The 15,874-nt window shown below is 37.8% G+C and overlaps 1 protein-coding gene across 5 annotated transcripts in view; it reads left to right on the forward strand.

Annotated features, from left to right (window-relative positions):
* Positions 1-15,874, forward strand: part of CPLANE1 (ciliogenesis and planar polarity effector 1) — a 70,469-nt gene that overhangs the window by 53,148 nt on the left and 1,447 nt on the right. For 4 of the 5 annotated variants that reach the window (XM_032213230.1, XM_032213233.1, XM_032213232.1 and 1 more), the window contains 13 exons: positions 201-307; positions 846-1,041; positions 1,598-1,830; positions 2,877-2,970; positions 3,997-4,155; positions 4,895-4,928; positions 6,011-6,142; positions 6,967-7,129; positions 8,235-8,296; positions 9,348-9,512; positions 12,801-12,892; positions 13,606-13,728; positions 15,306-15,469. In XM_032213230.1, the coding sequence (XP_032069121.1) occupies positions 201-307; positions 846-1,041; positions 1,598-1,830; positions 2,877-2,970; positions 3,997-4,155; positions 4,895-4,928; positions 6,011-6,142; positions 6,967-7,129; positions 8,235-8,296; positions 9,348-9,512; positions 12,801-12,892; positions 13,606-13,728; positions 15,306-15,469 (1,724 nt within the window). Of the gene's footprint in view, positions 1-200; positions 308-845; positions 1,042-1,597; positions 1,831-2,876; positions 2,971-3,996; positions 4,156-4,894; positions 4,929-6,010; positions 6,143-6,966; positions 7,130-8,234; positions 8,297-9,347; positions 9,513-12,800; positions 12,893-13,605; positions 13,729-15,305; positions 15,470-15,874 lie in introns of those variants that run through there. The other variant, XR_004254975.1, reaches the window with a different exon arrangement.

The following is a 15,874-nucleotide window of genomic DNA, read 5'->3' on the forward strand; positions in this document are numbered from 1 at the left end:
AACAAAACACATGACTTTAGAAGTAAGCTTGCTTACACTTTATTTGGCTGTCAAAAAAAAAAGCCCCTTGCTCTGCAATTACATTTTTAGCATTTCAGGAGTCATGGCCATGCTGTTCATCTTTCCAAGTAGTCTTTTTCAGCTCTCCGAGTTGCATCTGAACCTTGGGTGACTTTTAACCATATTTTCTTCTTCTTTAGAACTGTTGCCTTCTTGCGTTCCTCAGACTTTGCCGCCGGAGTTGTATTTCAACTTTAAGTCAGCCAGTGCAACGACAGGGACACCTTTGCCATCTTCATCTGATTTGGTCAGTCAATGAGAAACGTCTCCTGAAAATGCAGCCATCTGTCTAAACCAGGGGTGTCAAACTCAAGGCCTGGGGCCCGGATCCAGCCTGCGGGGTGCTTAGATCTGGCCTGCAGGGCCTCCCTGGAAAGAGAAAAGGACTGGCCCACAGTGCCTCTGTCACCAAAAAAGGGCCCCCAAACTCCGTTTTTGTGGCAGAGGTTTGCAGGAGGCCGTCCCAACCGAAAAAGTAGATTGGGAGCCTGTTTTCCCTGGCAGAACGCTTGGGTCACCATAGGCACCCTCAACACAAGTGATATCGAGCTGGCCATGCCCACCCTAGCCAATGCCCAACCCTGGTCCAATGAGGTCAAACCCGACCCTTATGCGGCCCTCAATGAAATCGAGTTTGACACCCCTGGTCTAAACTGTTCAATAAATTTGTCAGTTACAGGAGGGGAGAGGTTCAGTTCTTCAACGAAGTTTTATAAATATTTCATAGTTGAACATGTTTGCTACTTACAGTTTGGTTTGTTGGTTTGTTTTAATATATGGTATAGGCTGAACAGAGATATATCAGTGTGACCGATATAGAGTCTGGTGATCTTCTCAAGAATTTGCCAGTTAAATCTGCGCCCACTGCACAGCCTATTGTCACGCAACCTGTGAAGTCTGAATTGCCAGCTTCTACAAAGCTGTATTATCCAGCAGTCTCTTTTGCCAGTGTATTACCACTGGATGAATTTGAGAGACAAGGTAAACATCTACAATTTTTGTTTCGTAATAATTTGCTTTTAAAATGTACTTATCTGTATCTCTCTAGACTGAGAGCTTGGTGGCACTTTGTGAGTACGCTTTGAAATTTTGTAGATAAATAAAACTTTATTGTGACTTTCAATTAAACCCTTTGCAGGTAGTCCTCAACTTATGACCACAATTGAGCTCAAAATTTCTGTTGTTAAGTGAGTTTTGCCCCCTTTTACAACCTTTCTTGCCACAGTTGTTAAGTGAATCACTGGAGTTGATTAATTAGTAACCTGGTTGTTAAGTAAATATGGCTTCCCCATTGACTTTGCTTGTCAGAAGGTCACAGAGCAACAGTCACAAAGATGAATCAGATGCCAATCCTCTGAATTTTGATCACATGATCATGGGGATGCTGCAAAAGTTGTAACTGAAAAAGGTCAGATGTCACTTTTTCAGTGCTTTTGTAACTTTGAATGGTCACTAACTGAACTGTTGTATGTTGAAAACTACCTGTAGTCATCTGCATTTGGAAATATTTTGCGCTTTTTTTGTCTTTGATTGAAAGACAAGAGTCCCGAAATGGAATTATCTCTATTACCACCAAGTGTAACAGAGGAGGAAAATGCTGGCGATCCTCTTACGTCAAGTCTCCTTCATGAAGATTTTTCCAGTATTTACGCGGGGCAAAAGATCAGCAGAGAGCATTTTTCTGGAAAACTACAAGAAATGGATAGACAACTATCGTACTTACAAAATTTGACAGAAAGAATGGAGAAAGAATATAGCACTACTAAATTGGTATATTTTACTTAATGTTTTTATTTTAAATCCTTCTCTCCTTGGTAACAGGTTCAAGGGTGGATGAAAAAATTTAACCAATTCTCTGCCCAGTTGCTGGGTGGGCATGGCAATGGGGCGCATGGCCTACTCAGCCTGCTGCACCATGATAGTGTGTGTGTGTTAGTCCTTCCAAGGCTCCGGAGGCTTTCCTCAAGCTTCCGGGACGGTGAAAACGGGCTCCGGAGGCTGGAAACAGACCCATTTCCTGACTTCTGGAACTCTCAGGAGGCCTGTTTCTGCCTCCCAGAGCCTCTTCGTGGGTCCTGGACTTACCTGGCATGATGAATGGGCTGCATGGAGACTCCTGGGAGGGGTGGGGTGGGGCCAGTCAATCCTTCCAACTACTGGTTCAGTGAACCAGATGTAAAATTAGCATCCAGTTCGCCCATACAGGACAGAAGAAGCATAAGGGTGGCTGAATCCCACCCCTGAATAGGGTATTTGTTTAAATAGATTGTAATTGTATGTACTTTCAACTGGAGGAGAAAGCACATGTCTTTGATATGATACAAGATTTCTGGCTGGTAGTGAGTTGCTTAGAAAACTGTGTGAAAGTTAGGGATGTAAATGAATTTACTGTGATTGAAGAAAATAGTTCATTGATCAGTAATCAATTTAATTTTAATTAATTTTAATTTATTTTAATGGGGGGGAAAATTAAATGCAAACCAATATGTAAAGTGTAGAATTTTATTACTACTTTCATTGTGAGGATAGATATTGACAAAAATAATAAACTGCAATAAACTCAGTGTTAAAAACGTAGATGTACTTTCCAATTTATAAAAGAAACTTCTGCAGGTGTGAACAAAAATCAGCAAAGGAGAGATTTTTTTAAAATGTTAACAATTGTATTTTTTTCAGTATATTTGAGTTAACCTTAGACTTGTGTATTAATTGAAATGGAAAAGAGATGCTCAGAAAAAGACATATAAATTGTAATATTTATTATATGCAGATGTAGGTGAGAAATGCTGCATGTCACAAGTGTCTCTTTTTTACAGTTTGGGGAAACCTCAAAAGATGTCAGAGTGATACCTGAGCAAGAAGAAGATGACATATTGTTCTTTGCACCAGGTGTTCAGCTTTGCAAAGCAGGTGAGTTTACTAACCGAGGGTTGGGTTGAAGATATTATGACTATATGGCAGTTTGATATGGAAGGGAATAGGTGATTCAGAATATATCTCCCTTTACATAATAGGAACACATAGAGGAGATTTGGTAGCTATATAGGGAAGAAGAGAAGTCTGGACTTAGGTTACAATGGGGATCAGGATTTCCGTCACTAAACAGTGCAGTCATTAATCACAATGTCATTTGACTGCATTGCTTATTAAAGGCAGTTTAATAAGCAGTACCGGTTCCTAACATAACCCAAGGATGAGGTGGGTCCTTAAGTTCACATGATTGCAATTTATGATTTTCTGCAGGATTCCCCATGGATTTTGCTTGTGGAAATAAGCAGGGAATGTCAGAAATCATGATCATGTGACTGCCTTTTTACAATCAGTCACCTGATTGTGATCAAGTGACAGTAGGGATGTTGCAGCAGATGGAACTCTCAGGAGCAGTCATAAGAACTATTTGTTCAGCACCATCATGCCTTTGAACAGTAACTGAACAAATGGTCATAATCCCAGGACAGATTTTAAAGATCAAAGCCAGACTGGAACTGAACTTGGAAATTTGCTATGGAAACTGATTAATTCTGGTTATAATGTTACTTAGTCTTCCAACTCCAACCAGCAGTCTTATAACTCTGTTGTAGATCACAAATATTTGGGAAGCTACCAATGGAAGATAAGTGACTGATTGACATAACGACTGCAGTTTCATCTTGAGTGACTGATTCACATTACGGCTGCAGTTGATAAGAGTTGTTATGCTACTGAAATCTCTTGGTTTTTTTAAGTGATGCTATGGTATCAATAAGCATGTCCTGAGTTTTAAAGGATTATCACCCCTTTACTGCCCATCAACCCAAATGCCATAATAAATCTGCACTCAATTCTTTGTTGTATTTGCTGTAAGAGAGGAACATAGCTTTTATCCTGAACATCGCATAACTTTTTATATGATCTTCCTTTTAACTTTGGTTTCACTCTGTTCTTCTGTTCAACTAGAACGTTATTCAACCCGTGTAAGAGTGGAGAATTTTACAGACGAAAAAGACTTCTTAGAAGCAGAATCTTCCCCAAAGGATTTCATTGCCTTAAAAACACCTTCTGTTTCACCTTCAGGATCAGCTGCTAATCATCCCAGGGTTAATGAGTTGTTTGCTGGTATTACTCTTTCTTATTTTTTGCATTTTATTGGGTAATTTTGTAAACCATCTTTTTAGTTGTTTATAGAATATGTTGGGACGCTGTGGTTCAGTGGTTGAAATTGAAATTGAAATTTAATAGATTTGTATGCCGCCCAATCCCGTAGGACTCTGAAGTTAAGATGCTGAGCTTGTCGATCAGAAAGGTCAGCAGTTCAGTGGTTCGAATCTCTAGTGCCACATAACAGAGTGAGGTCCCGTTACTTGTTCCAGCTTCTGCCAACCTAGCAGTTTGAAAGCACGTAAAAAATGCAAGTAGAAAAATAGGGACCACTTTGATGGGAAGGTAACAGCGTTCCATGTGTCTTTGGTGTTTAGTCATGCCAGCCACATGACCATGCAGACGTCTTTGGACAGCACTGGCTCTTTGGCTTTGAAACTGAGATGAGCACCGCCCCCTAGAGTTGGGAACGACTAGCACATATGTGCGAGGGAAACCTTTACCTTAGAATATGTTATTTGCTAGTAGCATATCCATATTTTTACATTAAATTCAATCAGAATAGAGCTGTAAGGGACCTTTGAGCTTTTATCGCATAAGGAAGTCTCTGTCACTGACTCATAACATTCTTATGAAAGGAAAATACTATTTTAAGTGATTAATATTTTAATTAATTTTATTAATAAACCAGGCTAAAAGTTGGTTTATTTTTATTAACCTTAAAAGTTAGTGATGATTTTTGTTTTTGTTTTTATAGATATTAGTTTTAAAATGGAAGAACAATATGAGAGGTATGTATGAGAAAATATTTCAGAAGCATTTACTGGAGTCATATTGGGAGATGTTCCTACCACTTTGTTATCAGTATAAAATAGATTCTGTCTTCTATTTAATGGCAGATTTCAAAAATATAGGAAGAAGTTCTTTTATAGTGATTATAGAGCATTTACTAAAGTTTTTGTTGAAGAGCCAAACAATCACTCATTCAGCAACCATTCATAGATAACGATAAAACTGAACGAGGGGGACTTATAATCAGTTCAGAGATTCCAGTCATCACTGCTTTCCTGGGGTCATCAGATCACGATCTGGATGTTCAGTGCACAAGTCCTGATTTTGGTGTTGCAGCAAGCCATGGTCATGTCATAATTTCTAACGTTTTTTTCCAACTTTCCACAATCAAAAGCAATGGACAAGCTGGTAGGAAATCAGAAATCGCTCCCACCATTTTTTCCACCATTGGACGCCTGCCTGCAGCAGCCCTTATGCTTCTTCTGGCCTGTATGGCCTGCTGACTCTGTCCCACTGCCACTTCCCTAGCGAGGCCTAGCGAGCTCCCTTTGGCAGATCGGGTTCTGCTGCCTTGTCAAGCTCACCGTGTCCATCCCAGGGTTGTGCCTTTGCCTAGTCCCCAATCCCAGGTCAGCAGTGGGAGGAAGAAGATGGCAATGTCAGGGAGGGGGGGTGTCGAGTAGCCCACAATAACATGCACGGTGGCTGAAAAGACAGAAGAAAGAGACATGTGGGGGAGCTGGAGTCCACGCTCTGGTTGTACATGCAGGCTGGTTGCCAAGAAAATTCTGATCATGTGACTGATGGGGCGCTGTAACAACTGTAACATCCATTTGTTCAGTGCCTTGTAAGTTCAAGAAATTGCTGAATGAACAGACACTAAGCAAGAATGACCTGCAGTGTGAGAAAATGATTAAAATCCATCTTTTGCTTGTATATTCATGGCATCCTTATATTCCAGTTATTGTTTTGTGTAAAGGTTTAGAAGTGTCATTGTGATATTATTTGATCTCTGTGTATATTTTTAAAAGTAGCTTTCCTGCTTGCAGCAATTTAATTAGGTTTTTTTTTTTTCCTATAGATGTTCAGACGATCGCCTTCAAATCACTGGCTTCAGTGATGTTTTGGACATCATTAATGATCTTATAGTGGAGAATGGGGTTTCTCCTTTAGAGCTGGGCCTTTCAGAAATCCAAGCTAAAAAAATAGCCAGGTAGTGTTACATTGATACTTTTAATAACTTTGATCTACCTATGTTAGGTTGTATGATGCACCCAGGTGTTTAGACATGATAAACAGTAGTTGCTTTTGGATAGGGCAAAAAACAGGAAGTTGATGCATTTACTATCTGTAGTCATTCTTGTTATATACACATGAAGAAACCAACTTCGTTGTAGATGCACCGATCTTGATGCATAGAGAGTCACTGTTCAACTTTAATTGTGTAGTGGCCACTACTAGTGGCTGGTGATTCTGATCAGGGATGCTCACCTCATGTGCCTCCAATGACAGACTATGAATGAATCAATATCCATAGGAAGATGGAATTGCTAGTTTCCATACCTAGGATTTCCACCAGTCAATTAAATAATTGGGACTAGCGGTTATCTCCAAATCAGGGCTGTCAAACTCATGGACTGTGGGCCAGATGCATCACGCCCTGGCCGCACCCACAGCCAGTTTAGCGAAGGGGAAGAAAGTCACATGACACTGTCGTCAGTTTGACACCCCTGCTCTAAATAACAACAGAAAAAGGGGAAAACAACACTTTATGTATGATTAGCAGCCATACTTTTTTTCCTGTAAATTTCAGCAGTTTGTAATATTTTTACTTTGACTTGGTTCCCCCCCCCCTACTTTAAATAACAATGGCCTTTGCAACTTCTGGCTGTTATTACAAATTCACAAATAGTTTATTTTCACTATATGATTCTGGAGTCATTAAATATTTGGTAGCAAAAGATGCTCTATTCCTATCTTAGTTAAGAATCATGATGTAAGACAATAATGTCATCGACTCTGACTTTGTTATTTCAGTCTTTCAAATAAACCACATAAACAGACTTATAAAGCTGAGAAGGATAAAAAAGAGTTACATGCTTGGATGAAAAGAAAACGAAAAGAGAGGCTTGCTGAATATATGCAAACTCTGTCTGAGAAACGGGCAAAAGAGCACAATCCATTCCATTTGAGAAAGATGGTAAGGCTATTTGTGTTGAATTGTTAAAAGTAGATTAAAAGGAGAAATTTTATCAATATGAATCTCTCTGTTCTAAAATTGTATTTTTAAATCTGGATGGCTACCTCTTCAAAAAGATGACATATCGATTATCAAATCAAATGTGAAAAAAAAGCATGAAGATGAATAATAGTAACAATTCTAGAACATGAATTTACCCACTGTAAGTTCCTTTAAAAAATTACATTTTTACAAGCTTTCAAACTGCTAGGTTGGCAGAAGCTGGGACAAGTAACGGGAGCTCATTCCGTTAAGTGGCACTAGGGATTCAACAAGCTCAATGTCTTAGCCACTGAGCCACGCGTCCCTGGAACCTTGTCCTTAGAAGCCTAAGTGAGAGTAATTCAACATTTCTCTAGGTCTCAATCTTTGACAGCATGATTCAGAGGGAATGGCCATTATCCAGGAAGAACAGGTTCTGCCAGGAGACTTTAGACTGCTAAAATCTTTATGAAGTTTTAAAATCTGCAAGACCATGATGGAAAATTCTTCTGCATGAAACAATAACATCAAACAGCTAGAAATTGTCATCTCTAAGGACAAGGGAAACTTTAAAAAAATAATCTTGATATGAGCTTGAAAAGTGAGCTTTTCTTTAGGAGTCAAATATTTATTTCAGTCATCGTCTAACATAAAATACAATCAAGAAAAATTACATCCGTTTAATAATAACACCTTCTCTTATAAGAGATATACAATGACTAAAAGCTAGGATTACTAACCCAGTATTATAATTCTAAAACATTCAAATCTCTCTGTAAACACATCTTAATATTAATGTTAAGGGTATGCACCAAAGGAAAAGGGACTCAGAAGCTGAAAAAAGGGATTTAAAAAATAGAGAAATTTAAAGAATTATTTCCCTGTAAAATTACTTAGACCCAGTACTCTTACTTGTTTCAAATGTTAATTGTTACAGAGTAAAATCTAGCAATGTACGTAATAAACAGTAAGCATTTCATCAGTAAATATTAAATAATATTAAACTCTCTCAGTTCTCAATTAGAATAGTTAATGTTACAGACCAGATAACTGATATACATATCTGTTTGCATTTTTTGTATAGCCCCTTGGACTGTCAACACGAGAGATTAAATTACAACAGAAAAAGAAAAAGGAGAAAGATAAGTATGTTATTTTTCGGGAACTTTCTAGACTTTTAATCCACTGTATGTGGCAATTGAGCTATTAAGTGTAAATTGTCTACATCTCACCCTATATCTTTCACTGGTCTATCAAATTTTATGAATGAAATAATTCTAGGATAAGGCATTTGAATTATGTGCCCCAGGGATAAGATGAAAGAAAATTTTGGGAACATTTTGAGTAGAACTATTAAAACCCAGTTGAAAGAGAAACTTTGTGTTGGGAACACTATAAAACAATTATGTTGTATTCATTCTGTGGGTAAATTTACTCTTCTATAGACTTGAATCTTTTGGGAATTCCAAATTCCATATTGTTTGGCATGTTTCTACATTTTAAGAGAACATACATCACTGATGCAAACCTGATGAAGATGGACCAAAACTTTTCTACAGATTTTCCTCAGCAACTTTCGTTGTTACTAAAGTATTTGACATTTTTGGTCCTCTTGTCTCTGAACTTCTTCATTATATGAAAGTAGAACAGACAAAATCAAAATAATGTCTCTTTCCTACAGATTACAGGTAGTCCTTGACTTATGACTATTGTTGAACTAAAATTTCTGTTGCTAAGTAAGACAGTTGTTAAATGAATTTTGTCCCATTTTATGACCTTTCTTGCCACAGTTGTGTTAATTAGTAACAGTTTTTAAGTGAACCCGACTTCCCCATTGACTTGGTTTTGCACTGCAACCATCATAAATATGAACCAATTGCCAAGCATCTAATTAATCACATGACCATGGGAAGCTGCAACAGTCATAACTATGAAAAATGGTCATCAGTCACTTTTTTCAGTGATGTTGTCAAGTTGAACGGTCACTGAATTAGCTGTTGTAAATCAAGGACTACCTGTACTTCTACTAGTATGTTTTTCTTGTATACAAAATATTTTTATGTGTCTCTTTTTCTCCCCAGTAGTGACAAACTTAGATTGCTTTTAAATAACCTAGAAGGGATGTTTGTTTAAAATGTATATATCTGCAATTGTTGAGTAGCTAGTACTTAAACTGGGTCATTTGCTTTCTCTGAAGGGTCTTGCTAGCTGAACATCATAACTTAAGAGTCAACGAAGCTCTCAGTCTGATGCATGACTTGCTGTCTGACACTGCGCAGCTCCCTTCCAGTCAATATAAGCCATCATCTGGAAGAAAATCAACTTACGATTTTAAGCAGCCGCGCATCGCTTCTGCTGGAGGGTAACTTATTGCAAAGTAGTACTGATATTAATTTTCTTGCTTCATTCTCAGATTTACCAATGTGACAATCCTATGCAAGGCTTCTGAACACAGTTGCTCTTACTCCTGGAAAAAAAGTATTGCCAAATTAGAGCACTAATTTTAACTTTTAACTTCACAGTAGTCCAGTATCATAGCAATGGCAATGTACTGATAGATTGTTGACACACTTATTTTGGGTGTTCTGTTTCAAAATTGCTGGCACGCAGGTGTAGACACAGTATTTCAAAGTTGAAATATTTACCACAGTTTTAAGAAGTGAGCAGTGAACAGGAAAGTACTCCGTTTCCCCAATAATAAGACCCAACCGGAAATTAAACCCTAGCATGATTTTTCAGGATGCTCATAATATAAGCCGTACCCCAAAAATAAGCCCCACTTAAGATCATCAGCCAGACGGACGCAATTAGTAGTGTATTTCCCCCAAAATAAGACCTAACTGGAAAATAAGCCCTAATGCATCTTTTGGAGCAAAAAATAATATAAGACTTGGTTTTATTTTCGGGAAAACACGGTAATTCAAATGCCTAGCAGAGAATGGTTGCCTGAAAAATGCCGGTACAGTCCAAGGAGTAGTAAAATAGTCCCAATACATTTCAAGAGTCAGAGAAAGCAAATTAGGTAGTCAGGTAGTCAAAGGGCGACAAACAAGAAAGAGGAGCAAAAAGGAAAGAAGGCGGGGCTTAGCAGTGAGAAGATGGAGTTTCAGGCTACTCCTGAAATTCCTCTATACCGAAGGATTTTTGGACGGGTTCTTTGAACCCTAGCTGTCCCGGAGAAGACAGTGAAGGTGAGGAGAGACCCAGGACCTCAGAGATACCCGCAAATCTCTTGGGGGGGGGGGTATTAACTCCTCGTGCCAATTCCTTTCTGGATTAGCTGCGTGCTAACTGAAACTGCAGGTTGCCCCTAAGAATGCTAGAAGTGATGTCATCTGGTAAGCTGATTTTATTATCCAAGAGAGACTGTTCGCGTTAAAAACTTAAGATAACTGAAACCAAAGAACAGGGAAATTTAGCGGCGAATTGGCTTTTTCTAATGGATTTATGGCTGGTGGTTACTTTACTTCTTAAATGCTTCAAGAAACTCCTCGACACCCTCCCCCCTCTGAATCTCCTTAAGTGGATCGTAAAATTTATTTTCTACTAATTAGCCCGTCACGATTCGACACTTTTATTACTTTACTACTCGGCTTTGTTTACAATCACAGCCTGTGAGAGACTAAGAAGTCTGTGGAAAAAAAAAAGGGAGTTTGCAATTTTTAACTGCGACACACATCATGGCGTCCCAAAATACCTCTAAGATTTCATTTCAGAGACTTTTTTCCGCATGTAGAGGACTCTTTGATTCTTATCAAAGACTGGAAAGAAAATTGGATCATCTGATTTTAAAATATGAAGCAAAAACTGAGATTGTTGAATGTTTAAATGCTCCTGAAACACAAACGGAAAATGTGAGAAATGGTGTCTGGTCTATCTCAGAGGAAGAAAGGAGGGGGGAAGCTATAAAGAAGACCCATTTAAAAAGACAGAGTGCAGGAGGAATGGAAAATCCAGCCTTGAGAATTAAAGTTAATTTGGAAAATCTTACAAGCCCAGGACAACATTATTATTATTTCATCACTGATATTCAGAGTCCAAAGGTGCCAAAATATCTTTGTCTGGATTTGATTATGAAAATATTTGGTAAATTTATCCAACGTGTGGCAATTGGCTGGAGAGGATCTTGCTATTGGAGAGACACTGGCTGATAGATGGAAGAACGTATTTTAAAATTTAGCTAAATCTGATTACCTTAATGTGCAATAGATATAGCTGTATAATGACTGATATGGATAGTAATATATATAATTTGGAACTGGCTGATAGATTGAAGAACACAATTGAAAACTAGTTAAACCTAATTGCTTTTTCTTGTAACAAATATAGTTGAATAATAATTGATATTGATAGTAATGTATATAATGTGGAGTTGATATGATAACTAACAATTGGAAGATTATACATAAAGAGTATTAACTACAATAATTATCACTATTAAAAACTAAATAAAATACATACAATCAAATGTTAATCAATACTGGGAAAATGTTATGATATATGATATAATTAAATATTATGGATGTCCAGCTAAAATAGGATATGAGGATTTGATGATAATAGAGGATTTTATAAATAAGTAAATGAATTGTCAGCATGTGTTATGGATTAATTATGTAATGCATAGCTAAGGATGAAGGATGTTTAAATAACCATAGGTAATTAAAACTGGAGGTATAATGATGTTGATATGGTAAATATTCGAGTTAAGATATTTGAATTAATATGAGTTAATGGAAGAGAAGCACCAAAGCATGTTGTAACCAGTTGATATACTTCTTTTTTTTTCTCATGATAGACACCTGTGCTTTGTTTCGTTTTCCTGCCTTGTCTCTTGTCGTTTTTGTCTCTTTTTGTATTATTTTTATTTTTTATTTTTATTTTTAATTTTTATTTTCTATCTGTCCTTTTTTTTTTCTTTTTTTTTTTTTCCTCTCCCACCGGTGTGGGCAGGGATTGTTCAAGATTATTACTTTCATTAATATTGCTAAATAATAATTACAGTTAAATGAAAATGGATATATAATAATGCCTTAGTTAATATGAGTTATGTTGGTTGACTGTGGAGGAGATGTACCAAAACTTATCTGTAATTGATTGATATATTTTTTACAGATGTAAAGAAAGATGTGTACCTGTTTTAAACTAAAATTAAAAAACATTTATTAAAAAAAAAGAAAAAAAAGAGGAGCAAAAGACAAAAACTACCGTATTTTTCGGAGTATAAGATGCACCTTTTTCCCTCAAAAAAGAGGCTGAAAATCTGGGTGCGTCTTATTCACGGAATACAGCATATTTGGCCTCCCAAAACCCCGCCCCTTTCACCAAAATGGCTGTGCAGAGCCTCTAGGAAGCTTTTAGAGAGCTCTTGGGGGCTGGGGAAGGCAGAAATGAGCGAAAAACAGCTGTTATTTGTTCAATTTCACCCCCTCCCAGTCCCCAGGAGCACTCTATAAGCTTCCTAAAGGCTATCCATGCCCCGCCCCTTTTTTAATGAAAAACGGGCCTGTTTTTGTGAAAAACGGGGCATTTTTCTCATTTTTGTGCCTCACCCTTTGCCTTGCAACCAGCCTACGTATTCCAGTTTATGTATTTTCAAAAAGTTCTAGAATAATCGTTGCAATTATAAAAATATATTTTTTTATTGAAGTTTCCATGGGAGGAGCAAACCATTTGCCAAAGTTGGTTTGGGTCCAGCAAGATCCCTCTCAAGTCTGTCTTGTGACACAGATCGGAAAAAGGGTAAGAAACAAAGATCTGCTTTTTATCATGCCAGTTATCAAAATTGTAAGTACAAAGTGCATGGTGCATTTTATAGACTGTAATACTTACACATATATCTTGCATCATAATGTTTAAAGAAATAAGCAAACAAGCTTTATGGAGAAATGGAACATTAGTTTAATGAAAAGAAGGACCAGGGGAGACATGATAACAGTGTTTCAATATCTCAGGGGCTGCCACAAAGAAGAGGGAGTCAAGCTATTCTCCAAAGCATCTGAGGGTAGGACAAGAAGCAATGGGTGGAAACGAATCAAGGAGAGAAACAACTTAGAACAAAATTTCCTGACAGTTCGAACAATTAATCAGTGGAACAACTTGCCTCCAGAAGTTGTGAATGCTCCAAAACACTGGAAGTTTTTAAGAATATGTTGGATAACAATTGGTCTGAAATTATATAAGGTATTCTGCCTAAGCAGGGGGTTGGACTAGAAGACCTCCAAGGTCTCTTCCAACTCTGTTATTCTATTCTATTTTAATTCCATTTCAATAGAACCTTGAAATTTTAGGGTGATGCAAACAGAAATATATAGCAAAGAAACTCTAGACTTCTGCCATGGTGTGAAGATAGTAAAGATTGCTAGATCCCACTGAATTGTAATCTGGTAACTTTGTTTGAAGTTCCTAATCCATGATGTGAAAGGAACAGTTTTGTTGCCTTTTTTTTGCTTAAGGTCGACTCTGCCAAAGTCCTTACAGAAGAATGTCACTAGAAGCCCATCAAGGTGAAGCATATGGGAGAAACCGTAGAAACCAGAGGCAATGGCCGAGTAACAGGCTGGACCTGAGAAGCCATGGTTTGTAATGGCACAAAACTCAATGCTATTCATTGGCCCTCATCTCTACAAGGTCCCTTTAGATGCCTTCTGTTTTTTAGAAAAAAGATCTTCTCCTGTTGCTAGGCTTTTTCAGTTTGGATGAATTCATAGTGATGGAACTTTTCCAGATTTTAATTTTTCTTGTTCACTGGCTTTGAGTACTTTAGTGATCATTTAGTACAAATCCAATCATTAGGTGAACTGAGGTAGCTCACAGAAGACCTTATCTCATGAGCTGAAGAAGTCAAAATTTATCAAAATGGATCATTGGCAGAATTTACAGTATAAATTTCTTCCTCTCTTCTTAGTTGGAATGCTTTCCAGAACTTGGGAGCGTGGGTGGGCTGTTTCCCTACATTGTTTGGAAGCCTCATTAAAGAGAGTCACCACTATTATAAAGAGATTTAAAAATAAGTTCTGCAAGCAATAATTGTAGTCCAAAAATTGATAGCTATAGACATAAACGTCAGGATTCCAAATACCATCCAAAATAGAGTATGCGGCAAAGCATTCCTCAAAGTTCTAATTTATTAAGAGAGCCATGTTGGCACATCTGGGAAAATCCGAATCTGAAAGCTTCCTGGCTTTCCCCACCCAGCTGAAAGTTCAAGATCTTGCCCCCACACCCACAAGTCCATCACATGGTCCAATCTCCCACTACAATGCTGGCAGTTCCACCCATCCAATTCCAGTCAGGTGCAGAGGTACAAAAACAAAGGATGACCTTGGCTTTCTAGAAAGAATGTTGTTATGGCTACATATCATCTAACTCCATACAATCCCCCCTCCCATTTTCCCACAATAGAAAATGCATAGTAGAATAATAGAAAGTGTGGCAGGCCAAAGATCCAAAAGAAAAGATGGCTGCAGGCCTGACAGTAAATTCTATGCAAAGCCTATATATATGTTTTTCTTCTGAGCTTGTGAACGCTTGTGGGAAAATATACTCTATCCCAATATTATGAGCAGTATAGACTCATACTTTATAATAACTTTTTAACATAACTTGGCAGCATTGACGCTGTTTTGAAGCTCATAGTCTTCTTTTAATGGACATGAAGGAACTACAGGAACATATGGGATTGCCTCTTGATGCCCCACACCTGAATGAGAAGGATGCCAATTCAGTCACACATATATTAAGGAACAGGAAAATGTAGATTGACAGAGTTACTAATATCCTTGACAGTGAGCCTCCCCCCACCCCCATTCATGCTCAAGGACTCTTGCAGTCCTTTTATGGCTCCATAATTGTTGGGATGTTGAAGCTGGGAGGAAAAGCCTGTGAGATCTTCAGTGGTCCTCTGTTTCTGTCATTGATTAACAGATGCAGGATAGATACCAAGGTCAACCATGGGAGAATAACCTGAAGTCAAATAGAAATGCTTAACTAGAAGGTCCCTTTTAGATAGTTTAAGAGATCTAAAAAAGCAGCACTAAAACTTACTTTTATCAAATTGGGTTCAAAATTTAGGTCCAAATTACTGAATGCTTAAATAGTAAGAAATTTAAATAAACCAAAATACAAAATCTTTCAATCATTTGTTCCCCTCCAGCTTTTGATCAGACAAGAGAGTCAATGAATGAGAAAAGGTTCTTCACTTCTACTATGACATCTCAGGCTACGGAAGAGACTGATGACAATACTGTGAGTGGCTGGAGTGTCCCCGAAGAGATCCAACAAATACTGTACGGCACATCGAATGTACATTTCAAGAAGGTGAGGATGGCAAAAATAGAACAAATCAGGCAATAGCTCTGAAATAGTTCCTTGTTTGCTTCTTCATTTTATTTGGTATTTATATCTCTCCTGGGAGAAGGATCAGAGTCTCATTGTTTACAGTGCTTTTTCATATTGATCCCAAATCTACTTTTGGAATTGATAAATTCTTGTGACTCTTCTACTCCAAAAAATATAGGACTGTAGTCTCAGAGTTTTTTTTAAAAAGTGTGTGTGTGTGTGTCCCACCCCCCAGGAGCACTCTGCAAGCCTCCTAAAGGCTATTCATGCCCTTTTGGCGGGGGGGGGGGAAATGGGCCCGTTTTCACGAACAACAGACCGTTTTTAGGAGATCTGCAGAGTGCAAAAATGGTTTTTTTTTAATTTGCCTCTTCAAAACCTGAT

This window comes from Thamnophis elegans, chromosome 3 (genome assembly GCF_009769535.1).
Source record: "Thamnophis elegans isolate rThaEle1 chromosome 3, rThaEle1.pri, whole genome shotgun sequence".
Taxonomy (NCBI): Eukaryota; Metazoa; Chordata; class Lepidosauria; order Squamata; family Colubridae; genus Thamnophis; species Thamnophis elegans.